The 19909-nt window shown below is 39.2% G+C and overlaps 1 protein-coding gene across 1 annotated transcript in view; it reads right to left on the bottom strand.

Annotated features, from left to right (window-relative positions):
• The window catches only part of SMURF2 (SMAD specific E3 ubiquitin protein ligase 2), a 114301-nt gene that overhangs the window by 43391 nt on the left and 51001 nt on the right, over positions 1-19909 (bottom strand). Inside the window, exon 2 of the mRNA XM_086356919.1 lies at positions 4229-4267. Within this exon, the coding sequence (XP_086213045.1) occupies positions 4229-4267 (39 nt within the window). The remainder of the gene's footprint in view (positions 1-4228; positions 4268-19909) is intronic.

Here is a 19909-nt window from a genome sequence, read left to right as displayed (position 1 = left end):
TGGTTCAACAGTTGAGTACAAGAGCTCGGAAAAGCAGAACCACCTGAGTCTGAACAGTAGAGAAAGGCTCCCCAACCTACAGCCCATTTTGAGGGCATGGGATTCCTCTGGGGTTTAAAGAACAAACAAAAGGAGCACCAAGCGGGGTATAACAATACTTGAAGGGCTTTGAGCAATCTAATAAAAGCCTTTTGCTGAAGTGTAAAAAGTAAATACCGTTGGAGAGATTAGACTGATTAGTAAGAAAGGCTTAAAAGTCAGAAAATAAAGGCTTGAAATGACTTAAATAGAAAACGGGGAGCTGTTTTAGATTTTTGAGCATTGCTATAAAAATACTGTCGCATCTGTCTACTAATGGTATCCAGAGAAGGAAAGGTTAAAGGCACAGAGAAGCTGTTCTAACTTTCACACAGTAGGATGAGTAGAATTTTAAAATTCAGGGGAAGAAGGTGGAACTAAACAAAATGTTAGAGACCAAAACAACAATTCAGGAGTTAGACATACTGGGATAACGCAGATTTCCCAGAGACAGCTGAAAATACTAAAATGAAATACTGGTAAGTGTTGATAATTGCAGAAACTTTGTACCTTGATAACTATGCTAATTTTTTAAGTCAAGATATTAATCTGCCAATATTCAAGGCCAGACATAAATCATCTAGCCAGTTCCTCAATTCTATGATTCTGTGATCTAGCAACTTCAAATAAGAGAAGACTAATATTTAGCAGTATTAAGTATTCAAGAAAAACCTTGGCAAGTGAGAGTATCAATCTATTTAACTATATATTTCTTGCAGTTTAGCACTATTCATATTAGTATTTCAATAAAACCTAAGCTTTTGTAAATGCGTCTAATGGAAGAATACTTTCCCCTCTACTTGCAATAATATTAATTTTTATAATCCATTTTATCTGGTTCTTTTGATTCTACTATCTAAACAAATAAACATATAAGTCTCTAAGTAAAAACAAAATTTTAAAAATCACATTTCTAGCTTTCCCTTTAGATGGCCCTTAACTAGTTAAAGAATCAAGACTGAGAAAAACAACTTTTTCACACATAAGTCAGTAGGTGTGGCTTCTAGATCCTTATTTAAGTATGAAAGTCTGAATCTCATCTTCCTATGTTCCTTTCTGTTATATAATACAAAATACAAGCTCTTCTCCCTAACAAAAAAATACCTGGGTTTCAACTTACCTGATTATATTATCCTACAAGAATTTAACATGAGAGTCAAGTTCCCCTAATGCAGTCGGAAGATAAAGTTTTCACAAGTTAGTGAGACCTCTACTGGTAAATATAAAGTGGCTATTTTCTATATTTTAAAAAAATTTCTCAATTCTCCCCATCATTTGAGTCATATAAAATAGCTAAAACTCAGGAACTTCCTCACTACAGTAATGCACTTAATGAGCTTCAAATAATGAGACAAAAATTTCCACTTAAAAGTGAGTTACTTAGCAGATAAAATAAAGCTGTTTTTGATTGGGGTGGGGGAAGAAAAAACATTCAACCAAACATGCTCAAGCTCAATGACTTCCATTTGGCCCTACACAGCACCTTAACAAAGTATCTTACACACAAAGATTTTATTTAAATGTTGCATAAAAGACAAAAAGAACTTGACACTAATAAAAACATTCTTTTAAAAACAAAATGAATATATTCTTTTTTGTAGCTGAGTAATATTCCATCCCCCTGGAGAAGGGAATGGCTAACCCACTCCAGTATTCTTGCCTGGAGAATTCCATGGACAGAGAACAGGTGTATCCATGGGGTCACAAAGAGTCAGACACGACTGAGTGATTTTAATATTCCATTGTATACATGTAGAGGACAAAACAATATTAAAGCAATTATCCTCCAATAAAAAAAGAGGAAAAAAGACAATAACAACAGATACTATTAAAGAACACAATGGATAAATGGATAGATATGTGATGAAGTTAATGACAGAATGTGGATGATGGATATTCATTGTAAAATTCTTTACATGTTCCTATGTGTTTGAAATTTTTTTCTGCCAAAATTTGGGGGGAAGCGGGGGTGTAATATTTTTAAAAGCCAGTAAGCTTGAAAATAGTTCCCGAAGATGAGTTAGCAAAACTTTTCTCAGAAAAGATTATCTCAAAGTAAAGGTAGTATTATCTCAAATTATACAAATTACTCTACAAAAGACAACACACGGCAGTGCATTTCTTCCTATAGTTAAATATATATAATGTCGGCCTATAGTCATGCTTCATATTCAAATTTACACTTTTCATTCCACATGACTTAAATTGATCTACAAGCAAAAAGAACTATATTGCAGTATCAATGATAACAGCATTCTGATCAATATAAACACACTCTCACTCAAATTTAATTGAGAGATTTAGGAACTATCATTCAACTCTTTCTTTGAAATTGATATGGGCAACCCTCAACATATCAACACATCAAAAATAAATGTATCTGTCATAGAGGGAGGACCCTCCCAGCGTGAACCTGGGGTGCTCCGTCCCCAGCTGAGTCTCTCCTGAAGGCCGCACAAACGGGTTTCCTGTTTTCCCACCAGACCATCAAGTGTTTCTTCCAACCTGGGTTTCAAAGATAATCACAGTTTCCTCTAGTTTTCTTATCCCTGAAGCATCCTCACAACTCAAGAATTTTTATCAATTTTTACTGCTTACACCAATAAAAAGGGGAAAGATTTCCTTCTTTTTTTTCACATACAACTTATGAACAGATAAAGATCATGTAATTGATAATAACAGACTCTCAGGGGCTTACAAAGACTTAGAATAAGATTTCTCTAGATTTCCTAGGAAGACTGAGACAAAGATATCTGATGCTTTATTGGAGAAGGTGTGTCTTGGGACTCCAGAGGAAGGAAAAGAATTTGGGAAGGAAGGTAAGGAGACAAAACTGAAGATGTTGTCTTTAAAACCAGAACAGTTGTCCTGGAAGTGGGGGTGGGTAGACAATGCCTTACTTCACTCCCTCTTCTCCGTGTCACCTGCCTAGCCAATCCTACTGGGCACTCTGAAGTCCCACTAGGATAAATCCTACTTCGGATCAACCTAGAGGAAGGTCAAAGGGGTACACATCAGTTTAGATCATCGGCAACAGGGAAGAGGGGGATAGTTCAGTAGCCACTGTGAAGGTAACACTAACTGGGGCAGCAAGGAGAGAGTCACTGGCCCCCCTCCTGCAACATGCTGTAGGGTAAAAAGAATATGGTACATAAATGGAAACTACTTAACCATGTCCCAAATTATCCTGTTTAACTGCTCTACCATATAAGCATACCATAATTTACACAGTTAATGTTATTTTATAAACTTTAAGGTGCTCTTCTAGGAAGACTGAAGTAATTAAAATTTTAAGGGGAATGAATTAAATATGATTTAAAATAGATCAAAAGCTTATTACTTCTTTTAATCAAACCTTGAAAATTAACTAAGTCATATATTAATTAGCATATAGCCAGTTTTTGCTGGCTGGTAGGATCTGAACTTTAAAAATCTAATGAACTTCTCTATTTCTAATTTCAAATATTTTGTCTATCAAATTTTGCTGGCTTAGACTTTTTTTTTTTAACAAACAAATTATATGATTTTTACTCAAAAATTTAAAGCCAATGTGAAGTCTAATATTATAGGGTAAAGATTTTAAATATGTGTGAGGGGTACTTCCCAATCCTCCCTCACAGAACTTAATCCTAAATAAAGCCACAAAAAAATATCACAACTGACTGACAAAGAAACTGCAAACACAGTAACTAAATGTCTTTTTTGGAGCCTGAGACATTAGGAGCTTCTATGGTCAAATGAGGCAGAGCTTTCTTTCCTACACTCTGGAAATTCCAAGCAGACTGAATGACTTCACTGCCTTCCAATAACTCCTGAATGCATGGGTAAAATTTCTACAAAATGTTAGGGGGAAAGTGTTTAAAAAATACTCTCAAATCTCTTCTAGAAACCTAGTAGTATGCACACCTTCAGTATACGTTACACACACACATTTCACACAAACACGCTGGGGGCCTCAGTGGATAAAGGGAAAGGGGCTAAGGAGCACAAAATCCTCTGTAAGAAATGTGACGCCAAAAGGCTCCATCAAAGAATTCATAAAACAATAAGTATATTTCTGAACAGAGAAATCCCTAAACCAGACAATTCTGAAAATGCTTTGCAAAAAAATCTACATACAATATACAAGATTTAAAGTTAATTTACTTACGGAAAAAATCCTTTTTCACCAAGTTTTTTGCACAGAGTACTGAAAAAAAAAAAAAAATACATGGGAAGAATTAAAATGGTGAGATTGCACCGTCAAACATTTTGAAACACTGTGAAATACTAGTGAATAATAATTAAACACTAATTATAGCAAGGTATGAAATATGATCACAATCTTTGATTAAAGCTTAGCAAAAGACAGCTGAACCAGTGGCTGCAACTTCAGCAATGATCACCAGTAACAGGTGAGGGCAACAAAGTTTATAAATCTGGTATTCTAACAAAGAACCGATTCCTATCTTCCATCAAGATCTAGTCTCAGAGTAGCTTGATAGCAAGGGAAAAACACAGTTCTAAGGAGGAAATACATACACTGGGATTAATATACATATACTTTAAGGGTAAAATAATTCTATATTGAAAAGGATCATAAGTAAAATAAAGCTTAAATGATATAGATGACATTTAAAAAAAAATAACATCGTTATTTCTCTCCATCTAAACTCCACAGAAACACTGGCTAAATGACAAGAAAGATCGACTCTGTCTTCCAAAAACTAAAAGTTAATGTATCAAGACAGATATCCCAAATCCACATTCTCTGGATTACCCTGCATTAAATGATTACTTACATGGTGATGGCTGCACAGCCTTGTGAATAGATCAATTCTAAAATCACTGGACTGCACATGCTTTAGAGGGATGAATTTTACAGTACATGAATTACATGTCAATTTAAAAACCTCTGCTTATGCAGTCACTGAACTTCTGTAATTCAAACTTGTTATAAGTGAAGGGAAACCACCAATGTCCATATATTTATACTTTAATTTATAAAATATCTATGAAAGTAATGTGTGACTAATTTCTACCCACTTCTACTGATAGTTTAAATGGTCTGTTCAATTAGTTGCACTTATTGGAAGTTTAGTGTGTAAAAATTCACTTAACAAACCTTGGGAACAAGTCTAAATAAACGAATCACTGTGAAAAGTTCAAATAAAAATAATCTTGAAGACAGATGTCACTGACAAATGAATAAAATTATTAAGTAAGCACAAGAAACTGATTTACTAGTCAGAGTCTCTTATGCCCTGTGTTAGAAACAGTTTAAGAACATAAAAACTCAATCATGAAAACCAAGGCCATATTTCAGAATACCAAATCAGAAAGCTGACTGAGGAGAACACCTCCCACGGGACTTCCCTGGGGCCCAGCAATGAAGACTCTGCGCCTCCACTGCAGGGGCTGTGCATTCAAGCCCTGGTTGGGGACCCAAGATCCACCATGCCTTGTGGCATGGTCAAAAAAAAAAAACTTTTTTAAAACAAGAAAACCAAGAACAGGGGTGCTGTTGTCATAGAGAACTTGGAATGTGATATGATAAAGAATTAAAAAAAAAAATAAAACCCCCTCAACTTTTGTTATCATCACATAAACTGAACAGAATACTCAGGATCTATACATACACAACACACACTGTTTAGTCGCTAGGTCTATCCAGCTCTTTTGCGATACCATGAACTGTAGCCTGCTAGGCTCTTCTATTCATGGGATTTTTCAGATTAGAATACTGGAATGGGTTGTTATTTCCTTCTCCGGGGGCTCTTCCCTACCGAGGGACTGAACACACGTCTCCGGCATTGGCAGGCAGATTCTGTACCACTGAGCCACCAGGGAAGCCCATACAGCACATATATAAATTCAAATCATAACCTGCAGTGTTGACAAGGTAGTAGTAATTTTTAAATCAGCATTCTATGATTCAAAACATAAATAACTATACATCCTACTTCAGAGAAAAAAAATACAAGGGAAGTTCTCCAACTTCTTATCACTAAGCCTACAAACACACTGTTTTAACACTCATTCTTTTTTTCTTCCTCCCACTTACCATGTTCACTCCTCTAATGGCATCCTTCCGATCGTGCTATGGATTTCATACCCAACCCATCACTTTCTCAAGAACCTGTCCCCTCACCTCCTCTAGTGATGGCCTCATCAGTATTTACTCATACACTTGCCCGTGCCTCTGCACTCCAGCCACCATCTTAACTCTTTTCTTCCATAACTGAACTACTTTAAAACAGTGTGTACACTTTGTGACTTCACTTCTTTACTACCCACTAACGCCTCAATTAACTGTAGTTTGGCTTCTCCTCTCACCATTGCCTGACACTGCTTCTCCAAAGCACTGGGGACCTAATTACTAAATCCATCCAATGGGCGCTTTTCATTTTTTACTGCACTCGCCCCTGGGGGGCATTTGCCACTACTGACTACTCCCTCTTCTGGAACCCCTCTCTACTTTTGGTTTCTGCTTAACACCAAACATAAAATTTACATCAAGCGTAATTTTTTAAAATTAAGTTATTTTTAATTGGAGGATAATTGCCTTACAATATTGTGTTGGCTTCTGCCATATATCAACATGGATCAGCCATAGGTGTACGTATGTCCCCTCCCTCTTGGATCTCCCTCCCACCTCCCAGCCCATCCCACCCCTCTCGGCTTCACAGAGCAGCGGGTCTGAGCTCCCCGCGTCATACAGCAACTTCCCACCCGCTATCTATTTCACACGTGGCAGTGTGTATGTTTCCATGCTCCTCTCTCAAGTCGTCCCTCCCTCTCCTTCCCCGCCTATGTCCATAAGGCTGTCCTCCATGTCTGCGTCTCTCTGCTGCCCTGCAGATACGTTCATCAGTACCAGCTTTCTGTATTCCATTTATATGCATTAACATACAATATCTATCTTTCTGACTTACTTCAATCTGTATAATAGGCTCTAGGTTCATCCACCTCATTAGAACTGAATCAAATGCATTCCTTTTGATGGCTGAGTAATACTCCATTGTGCATATGTATCATAAACAATCCAAGTATAAAATTTACTCTAAGTCTTGTTTGCCAGATCTCTTTCCTTTGCTCCATCCATGAAAGTTGAGGTTCTTCAGAGATGTCCTCACTCAGGTCCTCTTTTACTCTATAACCTAAGGAGCACAGATGTCCATCCTATAAACCTTGGAATTATATGTAAACTGTTACATGCTCAACACAATATTGGCAAACTGAATCCAACAACACATAAAAAAGATCACACACCACGATCAAGCTGAATTCATTCCACAGTCACAAGGATGGCTCAACATATGAAAATCAATCAACGTGATACACCACATCAATGAAAGACCCAAAAAAAGCCACATTATCATCTCAATGGGTGCAAAAAAACATTTGATAAAATTCAGTATCCATTCATGATAAAAACTACAGAGAAAACATATCTCAACATAAAAAAAGCTATTTATGACAAACCCACAGCCAACATAACACTCAACACTGAAAAGCAGAAAGACCTCCTGCTAAAATCTGGAACAAGACAAGGATGCCCACTCTCACCACTTCTATTCAGCCAGCATTGATGCAGATGACATGACACTACTATACATAAAAAACCCTAAAGACACACATAAAAACCACTAGTACTGATAAATTCAGCAAGATATCAGAATACAAGATTGTCGTGCCTAAATCTGTCACATTTCTTTACACTAACAGTGAAATACGAGAAAAGGGCAAGGGGGGAAATAAATCTCTTCTGAAATTGCATCTAAAAAAAAAAAAAAAACACCATAGGAATAAACCTCACCAAGGAGGTGAAAGACTTATATGCTGAGCGCTATAAAACACTCATAAAGGAAATTGAAGATGATTCAAAGAAATGAAAAGGGGCTTCCCTGGTGGTTCGGTGGTTAAGAATCCACCTTGCAATGCAGGGACACAGGTTCAACCCCTGGTCCCAGAAGATCCCACATGCTGTGGAGCAACTAAGTCTGTATACCACAACTACTGAGCCCATGCTCTAGAGCCCATGAGCTGCAACCACTGAAGCTCTAAAGCCTATGCTCTGCAACAAGAGAAGCCAATGCAATGAGAAGCCTGAGCACTGCACCTAAAGAGTAGCCCCCACCTGCTCCAACTAGAGAGTAGCCCCGCTCGCTCTAACTAGAGAAAGTCCACATGCAGCAACGAAGACTCAGCACAGACAAAAATAAAAATAAAGAAATGGAAAGATATCCCATGCTCTTGGATTCAAAGAATACTGTTAAAGTGGTCGTACTACTCAAGGCCATCTACAGATTTAATGTGATCACTATCAAATTACCCACATCACTTTTCCCAGAACCAGAACAAATAAACCTAAAATTTTTATGAAACCATAAAAGACCCAGAATAGCCAAAGCAATCTAAGGAGAAAGAACAAAGGTGGAGGCATAACCTTCCCAAACCTCAAACAATACTACAAAGTTACAGAAATCAAAACAGTGCAGTACTGCCACCAACACACATGGGTCGGTGGGACAGAACAGAGCCCAGAAACAGACCTGCAAACCCAGAGTCGATTACTCCATGACAAGGCAAGAATATACAACGGAGAAAAGACAGTCTCTTCAACAAGTGGTACCAAAAAAACTGGACAGCCACATGGAAATCAATGAAGTTAGAACAGTCTCTCATACCATACACACAAAAAAACTTAAACTGGCTTAAAGATTTAAATATAAGACATGACACCATAAAACGCCCAGAAGAGAATACAGGCAAAGCTTCTCTGACATAAATCAATGGTTTCTTGGGTCAGTCTCCAAGACAACAGAAATAAAGCAAAAATAAACAAATGGGATTGTGGTGTTGGAGAGGACTCTTTGAGAGTCCCTTGGACTGCAAGGAGATCCAACCAGTCCATCCTGGAGGAGATCAGTCCTGGGTGTTCATTGGAAGGACTGATGCTGAAGCTGAAACTCCAATACTTTGGCCCCCTCATGAGAAGAGTTGACTCACTGGAAAAGACCCTGATGCTTGGAGGGATTGGGGGCAGGAAGAGAAGGGGACGACAGAGGATGAGATGGCTGGATGGCATCACCGACTCGATGGACATGAGTTTGGGTAACACAACTCTGGGAGTTGGTGATGGACAGGGAGGCCTGGAGTGCTGCTATTCATGGGGTCGCAAAGGGTTGGACACGACTGAGCGACTGAACTGAACTGAATCAAATTTATAAGCTTTACACAGCAAAGGAAATCATAAACAAAAAGACAACCTACAGAATAGGAGAAAATATTTGCAAACAATGCAACCAACAAGGGCTTAATTTCCAAAACATACAAACAGCTCATACAACTCAGTAACAAAAACAAACAAAAAAACCCAGTCAAAAAATGGGCAGAAGATCTCAACTACAACTAAAGGAGTAGTCATACTACTCCAAATAAGACATACAGATGGCCAACAGACACATGGAAAGAGGCTCAACACTGCTAATACGAGAGAAGTGGCAATCAAAACTACAATGAGGTGTCACCTCACCCCAGTCAGAATGGCCATCATTAAAAAGTCTACAAATAATAAACGCTAGTGAGGGTGTGGAGAAAAGGGAACCCTCCTGCACTGTCGGTGGGGATGAAGTTGGTGCAGCCACTATGGAAAACAACACGGAGGTTCCTCAAAACACAGTGTGGCCACATGATTCAGTAATCCCACTACTGGGCACATATCTGGAGAAAATGTTAATTCCAAAAGATACATGTACCCCAATGTTCATAAAAGCACTACTTATAATAGCCAAGACAAGGAAGCAATGTAAATGTCCATCAACAGATAAATGGATAAAAAAGATGTGATCCACACATACACAGGAATACTACTCAGCCATAAAAAAAAAAAGAAAAACTGCCATTTGCAACTACATGGGTGGACCTAGAGATCACCATACTTCAAGTGAAGTCAATCAGAAAGAGAAAGACAAATACCATATGCTGTCACTTACGTGGGAAATCTAAGACATGATACAGATGAACTTATTTACAAAACAGAAGCAGATTCACAGACGTAGGGAACAAACATGGTTACAAAGGGGAAAAGATTAGGGGAGGGGTAACTTAGGCGTTTGGGATTCAGATAAACAAGGCACTACTGTACAGCACAGGGGACTATATTCAATCTCCTGAAATAAACCAGGGTGGACGAGGAAAATAAAAACTGTTATATCCACGTGTACTCTCCTGGGGAGAAAGTTCATAGTTTTGACAGTCTGACAAAGCTCTTCCTCTCGTCTTGAAAAATAAATTTGATGAGCCATTTTTTCATATGTTCTCCCTGGTCTTTACCATTTTGATGACACCTCAATCTATAAACCCAACCCTCAGCTCTCTCTTGAACTCCAGGTCCACACAGGCACACTAAATACACCCTCAAATAAAAATCACTATCCCCCTTTCCCTCAAACTCCTTCTCCAGTTAACTTTCTTTCAATAAATATCTTTGCTTTCCATTCTATTGCCCTAGTCAGAAACCTCCACAGCAACCTTCACTATACTACCCCCTCCCCACCTCCTGGCAATTACCACTTCTAATCAACTCTGCCTCTGAAATATCCTTCATCTGTCCACTTCTCCCTATTACCAGTGCCATTACACCTGTGCAGACCACCATCAACTACTGTTTAAGTCATTACAACAGCCTCCCAATCAGTCCCCTGCCTTAAGCCCCAACTGCCTTCAATCAGGTCTCCACACTAGACCTAAAATGATTTTTCTAAAAATATTAATTCCTTCCATCCATTTCTCTAATAACTTTCCAAAACATGTGTAAAACACTCAAAACAGTCCTTCCACTGGTGCTCTGGATCACATACCCAACCTCCCACTTTCTCAGGAACCTTGTATCTCTTGTCTCTTCTATTGACCTCCATTCTTATAATACTGCCAAGGTGTTCAGCCCAAAACCTATCTGGCTAGTAAGCCCATCAGGCCCTGGCTCCTGCTCTCTGACCTCGTCTTCCACCACCGCCCGTCCTCTTCAAGCATCCAAGTCCAAGATCCAGCTACACTAAACCTTCACATTCTCAAACATATTCTCTCACCCACAGCCTTCATGTGCCATTCTCTCTCCCCAAAACATCTGCCCCAGGCAACTTCAACTACCCGTATTTAGGTCTCAAAAGGGAAGGAAGCTTTTTAGAACATATTTCTCTCAACCTTTTGCCCACTTGCATTTTCACAGAAGCCCATACTTATCCCAGGCACTTGCCACACGTTATTATGTTTTTCGGTTTAGAATGTTGCTTGTAACTAGAGGTGGTAAGCTCCATTCAGCTGCATCATGTCTGTATCATTTCTTTACAGCCCCTGCACCAAGCCAACACTGCGCCAGACATTTGATGGGCACTTAGTAAAATGCTAAATAAAAAACAAACTCCAAAATCATCTAAAATGATTTCATTCAAAGAGGGACTTGTAATACTATGTGATAGATTACCAGTCTGCAAGTAATCATAGTTTTGGCTTATACAATGTTATTATCATTTCCCGCTATTTAAAAGATACTCATCAGATCATGTTTGACATTTTTCCTTTTAATCACAAGTATGATGTTGCTAATATATGACTAAGTTTTAAAGAGTAACTGAAAAAATCAAAAGAGCAAAGAACTTTAAAGTCAGGTTCAAAGTTTATAGAGAGAAATTTTAGCAACTCTGAGACTAAGGAAGATAACACAGAGAAACAAGATTAATTTAAAACAAAGAAATATCAAGACTGGTCAGAGTGCCAACTTTAACACTTCATTTCAACAGCTCCAGACAACCTTTTAATTATTTACATCCTAGTAGCAAAAGAGTGCACTTGTAAATCTTCAAATGAGATTTTCAACCACCATTTGAGATTCTGGTATTTATTCACATAAATTCATTTTCAGCCCTTGGAGTCTTTACTGTTCCTTTTCTTCGGAATGTACTCTGGGTCCTAGAACCACTGCCCACTGCTCCTTCCATCCTCGGTGCCAATCATAAGAGCTCAGTAAATGCTCAGCGAGTTACTGAATTTCACTAGGACAAACTCCTATTTGTCACTGTCACTAAGGAGGTACACATCAGAATCTCCTGAGAAATATATAGTATTACAATGTGTTTTTATATTTGTAGTGTAATTTTACATTTATATTTGCACAAATTTATATCTGTAAATCACTTTCTATAACAGAAAACTATAGAAAGTTGAGCCAAGACTGGGAATGTGGCACTAGGGAAGGGCAGCAGAGAGGAAGAGCTTTCATTTTTGCTTTATAAATGATTATTACAGGAGAGAGGTAAAAATAATGTTGAGAAACACAGGAACTGAGAAATTATAGGAAGGGACTCGCAGGAGAGAAACCTTGTAAGGGGGTGTGAGGGCCAGAACAAAGGCTAAAGAGTACAGACTTACCCCTAGACAGATATCAATATTTTAAAATTTTTAATGTTAAGTTTTCTCTTGAAATAATTTACAAAGAAAAGTGCATAATTCTTAAGAATATAACTCAATGAACTTCCACCAATTTCTGTATTAAAACATTATACAGGACTTCAGATATTTAACAGCCATATGTCAATTTTGAGTAATGTGAACTACAAACGTGGCATGACGCCAGCACAGTGCCATTACTTCAGATCCCATCAGGGACCAAGCCTCACACAGCCTGTGGATTTACACTAGGTTAATTTTACTAGACTAATATGATCATGCTGCTACCCTTCTCAAATTTCTTCCAAGCATTTGTCACTCCTAAGTCTACACTTCCCAAACCTAAAACCTGTTCCAGCTATTCTACTCTTCAGCAGATAGGTGGGTTTGAAATAGAGGAGATAATCAAAATAAGGTAAGGTCAGCCTGGCTGGTACACTGGTAATTCCTCTCTATTTCACACACAAGTAGATGTGACCATCTTGAGATGCTTAATGAGAACGGAATGCTCCTTCATTCACCCTTTCATTCGCATTTCCTGAATAACTACTTTGTGCCAAGTGGGACGACAGATTCTGCAGATATACAGATAAATAAGACACAGTCTTCTGCCCTCAGAGCTTGCTGGTCAGGTACAATTCAAATATGCTATAAATGCCTTTCTTTGTTGTTGTTTTCTCAAGAAATATTTTTAAATTTCACAAAAATCTTCTTTACTATATTTTATTAGAGGCAGTGATGGAGGAAACCACGTGCAGAAGTACAGATGCAATAAATATTACCATTTAAGTTGATGATTCCTTCTTCTGGTTGGAAAAGCGTTATCTATATGTAACACACCATCTAATAATACCAGAGTACAACTCCCAGCTGTAAAAGTAGAATGCTATTGCTGCTCTTACTGAGTTGTACTCATAATGCATGGCTGCCTATACTAAATCTGAATTAAACTCCCAAATGCTCAGTATCTTCTTGCCAAAAATTCCCCTTCCTCCTCCAGACTGGAATTGCATTCCAATTACACTGCTGATTGGAATGAGGCTGTTTGAGAAGAAAAAAAAAACAAAAAACACTCAGACATCCCATTTTCCTTTGCCCCACAAAAACAGATTATATAGCACTGTTTGTTCAAGCTGTACGAACTATTTTTCAACAGAGTAGATTGCTTTTGTATTTTCTTTGAATTTATATTGACATTGCAAAACAAAACTGAAGTTGAGGACAGCAATCCTATACCAACTCCAAGACGATGGCCTAGTGCTCTAAAGATGCCTACAATACGCACCCTTCCTGATCACTGGCTCGTGACAGAAATGTAGATCTTTCTGCTCCAGGAAAATAACCTCTACTTCAACTCCTAGGCACGAAATTTAAGTTCTATTGAAAACTTGCATACAAGATAATTTTTATACCTATGTGTTTCAGTTTTTTGCTTGAAACAGGAGCCCTAAGATTCATATTCAACAGCATTATTATCCTTAAAAAAGCATGATTACAAAAGGCTATACTTACCAGAAATATCAAATACAACCTTATTTGCACAATAACAAAATATTGATAGTTATTAAGGATGACAAATAGTATGCTGAAATATAACCATTAAGATTATGTAAATATTTATTGACAAGAAAATATTTTAATATGCTGTTAAGAATAAAAGTCCATTTATTCATTAAATGAAAAGGAACTTTAGTAAGGACTATAAAAAGATTGGATAACATTTATTGAATATTTACTATGTCCAAGTATTTACCAATCATATGAAGTTAAGTAACAGTATTACCTACATTTTTCTTTTATTTTCTTTTTGGCCACACAGCATGGTATATGGGATCTTAGTTCCCCAATTAGGGACTTGAACCTATGCCTTCTGCAGTGGAAGTGCACAGTCTTAACCATTGGATCGCCAGGGAAGTCCCTACTACACTTTAGAGATGAAGAAATTGAAGTTTAGGCATAAAGGACTTGCCAAAGATTACACTGTAAATGCTAGAGTGTAAGATAACAATACAAATAATCAATACTAATCACAGAATCCAAACTCTTAATCATCATACCTACAGCTAAACACAGTCTGTCAGGTTAGCTCTTCCTTTTTAAAGGAACTTAATGTGGAAAATTCTGAAAGAGATGGGAATACCAGACCACCTGACCTGCCTCCTGAGAAATCTGTATGCAAATCAGGAAGCAACAGTTAGAACTGGACATGGAACAACAGACTTCCAAATCGGGAAAGGAGTATGTCAAGGCTCTATATTGTCACCCTGCTTATTTAACTTATATGCAGAGTACATCATGAGAAACGCTGGGCTGGGTGAAGCACAAGCTGGAATCAAGATTGCCTCAGATATGCAGACGACACCACCCTTACGGCAGAAAGTGAAGAAGAACTAAACAGCCTCTTGATGAAAGTGAAAGGGGAGAGTGAAAAAGTTGGCTTAAAACTCATGGCATCTGGTCCCATCGCTTCATGGCAAATAGATGGGGAAACAATGGAAACAGTGAAGAGACTTTATTTTGGGGGGCTCCAAAATCACTGCAGATGGTAACTGCAGCCATGAAATTAAAAGACGCTTGCTCCTTGGAAGAAAAGTTATGACCAACCTAGACAGCATATTAAAAAGCAGAGACATTACTTTGTGGATAAAGGTCCGTCGGTGTATGGATGTGAGAGCTGGACTATAAAGAAAGCTGAGCGCGGAAGAATTGATACTTTTGAACTGTGGTGTTGAAGAAGACTCTTGAGAGTCCCTTGGACTGCAAGGGGATCCAAACCAGTCCATCCTAAAGGAAATCAGTCCTGAATATTCATTGGAAGGACTGATGCTGAAGCTGAAACTCCAGTATTTTGGCCACCTGATGGGAAGAACTGAATCATTTGAAAAGACCCTGATGCTGGGAAAGATTGAGGGAGGGAGAAGGGGACGACAGAAGATGAGATGGTTGCATGGCATCACCAACTCAACGGACATAAGTGTGAGTAAACTCCGGGAGTTGGTGATGGATAGGGAGGCCTGGCATGCCACAGTCCATGGGGTCCCAGAGAGTCGGACACAACTGAGCGACTGAACTGAACTGAACATGCTAAAGCAATTACTGGTGATACAGGTTCACAAAATGGTTAACAGAAACCCAGATTGCAAAAGGACCTCTTCGAAAAGATGAGCAATTTCTTTCAATAGATTATAGTTTACCTCTACAATCATATTAGGTCTCCTTTTAACTAAATATCTTGCTACCGTGCCGTTTAATCAAGGAATTTCAGGCAATTCATTTCATGCATGTTACAAAACAAACTGGGTCTCTAAGTTTAGCTTAATGTTTTTAGTATCCAATGGGTAACTAATTTAATCAGTTTACAGATGATGTATTAAAGATACAGGTTCTACCAACATGATATAAATATTCTTATTTAAAGGAAAAAAAAAATAAAGTGTCAGCATTTAAGTATTTCAAAGGCAAAACTGGTTCTTAAGTTAACCAACTGAAAATGACCCATCTAGTTCCTTCACATCAAACAACTTTAAGCGCAGATATTTCTTTTAGCCACAACAGTAAATAATTACCTTAAAAAGACTGGAGGCAATTTTAAAATAAAGCTTCTTCTATTACACACACCATTATCAAGTTTTTGCATAAAAAAAAATAAAGGTTCTGCTAAAGCCAAGCAACATTCAGTATGAAATAAATGTAAAGCATGCAGTCTAGGTACTTGGTATGTAGTAGGCACGCTGCAGATACTGTTACTATAAGAAACTCTCTGAAAGTATTTCTGCTATCTTAAGCAATATTTCCTTGAATTCTTTTCTCCACTTGAGGGATGAAAATACACAGAAGTACTATCCTTCATTCATAAGGATGGTAAATTCACTGAGACTTAAGGACCTCCGAGGCAGTCTGCAGACTGAATACTATCAGGCTAGTGCTAATGGAGACAGTCACTGCACCTTCTTGACTGGCACCTTCATTCAAACAGATCCAGTTCGTAACTGGTGGCTGCTCAAGAGACAGGTCTGCTGCTGCTGCTAAGTCGCTTCAGTCGTGTCCGACTCTGTGCGACCCCATAGACGGCAGCCCAACAGGCTCCCCCGTCCCTGGGATTCTCCAGGCAAGAATACTGGAGTGGGTTGCCATTTTCTTCTCCAATGCATGAAAGTGAAAAGTGAAAGTGAAGTCACTCAGTCGTGTCCGACTCTTAGCGACCCCATGGACTGCAGCCCATCAGGCTCCTCCGTCCATGGGATTTTCCAGGCAAGAGTACTGGAGTGGGGTGCCATTGCCTTCTCCAAGAGACAGGTCTAGTGTATCTAAATTTCACTACACAACAATTTACTTTCTTCATCAAAACACCAAGAGAAGGAAACCTTGGTCAAGTCAAGTATACAGTTGCAGTGAAGCCTGAACATTATTCTTCGTGTAGGGGAAAAGTTGACTCACTTTCTGGCCACTCCCAAATGTGTCTCCTTTACCCTCTTTCTCTAGAGACAGGCATAGAGATACCATACTATAAAGATATAAACACTATATAACGTTAAACGCTTTGAGTCAGAATGCCTGGGTTTGAACCCGGTGCTGTCACTTATTAACTTGTGACCCTGAACAACGACTTAAAGCCTATTCACCTCAGATATCTCATCTGTTACAGGGAAGATACTAGGAGCTACCTTTTAGTGTTGTTTTAAAGATTAAATAAATTCAAACACATAAAACACCTGGAAGAGTACCAGGTGCTCAAAAAATATTAGCTGTTATTACTTTCTACTCTAAAATTTCTAATAAAGTTAATCCCCCAGGTTGCAAGCATCTTAAATAGCAAGAAAGGGGTCTTCTCACAATCTGATGAGAAGCCTGTCTTAGTTCAGGCTGCTATAATAAATGCTACAGACTGGGTGGCTTAAACAACATTTATTTCTCACAGTTCTGAGGCTGGCAAGTCCAAGATCGAGGGACAGGCAGATTCAATGTCTGGTGAGGAGCCCCTTCTTGTTTTGTACGCAGCCACCTTCTTGCTGTATCCTCATACAGCCACAAGAAGTAGCACCTCTCTTGAAGAGCACTAATCCCAATCAAGGAGAAGGCAATGGCACCCCACTCCAGTACTCTTGCCTGGACAATCCCATGGATGGAGGAGCCTGGAAGGCTGCAGTCCATGGGGTCGCTGAGGGTCGAACATGACTCAGCGACTTCACTTTCACTTTTCACTTTCATGCATTGGAGAAGGAAATGGCACTCCAAGAACCCACTCCAGTGTTCTTGCCTGGAGAATCCTAGGGACGGGGGAGCCTGGTGGGCTGCCGTCTATGGGGTCGCACAGAGTTGGACATGACTGAAGTGATTTAGTGATAGCAATAGCAATCCCAATCAAAGAGCCTCTTGGTGAAAGTGAAAGTAGAGAGTGAAAAAGTTGGCTTAAAACTCAACATTCAGAAAATTAAGATCATGGCATCTGGTCCCATCATTTCATGGCAAATAGATGGGGAAACAGTGGAAACAGTGAGACTTTATTTTGGGGGGCTCCAAAATCACTGCTGATGGTGACTACAGATATGAAATTAAAAGATGCTTGCTCCCTGGAAGAAAAGTTATAACCAACCTAGACAGTATATTAAAAAGCTGAGACTTACTTTGCCAACAAAGGTCCATCTAGTCAAAGCTATGGTTTTTCTAGTAGTCATGTATGGATGTTAGAGTTAGACTATACAGAAAGCTGAGCACCAAAGAATTGATGCTTTTGAACTGTGGTGTTGGAGAATTCTTGAGAGCCCCTTGGACTGCAAGGAGATCCAACCAGTCCATCCTAAAGGAAATCAGTCCTGAATATGCACTGATGGACTGATGCTGAAGCTAGAGCTCCAATACTTTGGCCACCTGCTGCAAAGAACTGACTCACTGGAAAAGCCCCTGATGCTGGGAAAGATTGAAGGCAGGAGGGGAAGAGGACAACAGAGGATGACATGGTTGGATGGCATCACCGACTCAATGGACATGAGTTTGAGCAAGCTCAGGGAGTTGGTGATGGACAGGGAAGCATGGCATACTGCAGTCCATGGGGTCACAAAGAGTCGGACATGACTGAGCAACTGAACTGAATCCCAATCATGAGGGCTCCACCTTCATGATGTGAGTACCTCCCAAAGAGCCCCACCTTCATTTATCATCACACTAGGGATGAGCATTCCTTTTTTTGGGGGGGGAGGGGGGCTTGCAGATCTTAGTTCCCCACCCAGGGATCAAACCTGGGCTCCTAGAAGTGGAAGGCAGAGTCCTAACCACTGCACCACCAGAGAATTCCCCGATTAGGGTTTCAACATATAAAATACGGGGGGACACAGACAGAAGCATTCAGTCAGTAACAAAGTTCATGAACCTAGTAAGCTTTTGGTACACACTGATGGGTCTCAATCTGTACGCCCAGTCTTATTCCTATCTCAAAATCCAAATTCACATTACAATTGTCTACCATAACATACTCGCTTGGGATACCTTACCTTACCAGCATTTGAAATTACACGTATTCAAAACTGAACTAATCAGGGATTTTCAGGGATTTCTCTGATGGCCCAGTGGCTAATACTCCATGTATCCAATGAAGGGGGCCTGGGTTTGATCCTTTGTCAGAGAACTAGATTCCACATGCTGCAACTAAGAGCTCGCATGCCACAACTAAAGCGCCTGCATGCTGCAACTAAAAGGATCCTACGTGCTGCAGCTAGGACCTGTCACAGTCAAATACATAAATAAGTACTTTTTAAAAACCTGAATTCATCAGCTTCCCTACTGAAACAGCTCTTCTTCCTCTTGACCTCCCCAGTTCTGCGAACTGCACCATATGCTTGCAATCATCCAGAGAGCAAATGTCTTATCAATCCTTCTCCCTGAACACCCAAAGTAGTTGCCAGATTATTTCAGGTATCACATATCTGCTATTTCCATTTGCAATATTCACATTTAAATAACATCAGTTCACTTCAGTTGCTCAGTCGTGTCCAACTCTTTGCAACCCCATGGACTGCAGCACGCCAGGCCTCGCTGTCCATCACCAACTCCCGGAGTTTACTCAAATTCATGTCCATCAAGTCGGTGATGCCATCCAACCATCTCATCCTCTATCTTCAATCTTTCCCAGCATCAGGGCTTTTCAAATGAGTCAATTCTTCAGATCAGGTGACCAAAGTATTGGAGTTTCAACTTCACCATCAATCCTTCCAATGAATATTCAGGACTGATTTCCTTTAGGATGGACTGGTTAGATCTCCTTGCTGTCCAAGGGACTCTCCAAAGTCTTCTCCAACACCACAGTTCAAAAGCATCAATTCTTTGGCACTCAGCCTTCTTTTTATAGTCCAACTCTCACATCCATACATGACTACTGGACAAACCACAGCCTTGACTAGATGGACCT

The sequence above is a fragment of the Bos grunniens genome, chromosome 19, assembly GCF_055505025.1.
Source record: "Bos grunniens cultivar Pamir isolate PY7600 chromosome 19, Bosgru_T2T1.0, whole genome shotgun sequence".
Taxonomy (NCBI): domain Eukaryota; kingdom Metazoa; phylum Chordata; class Mammalia; order Artiodactyla; family Bovidae; genus Bos; species Bos grunniens.
Note: the sequence above shows the minus strand (reverse complement) of the source record. Positions and strands in the feature narration are given on the sequence as shown.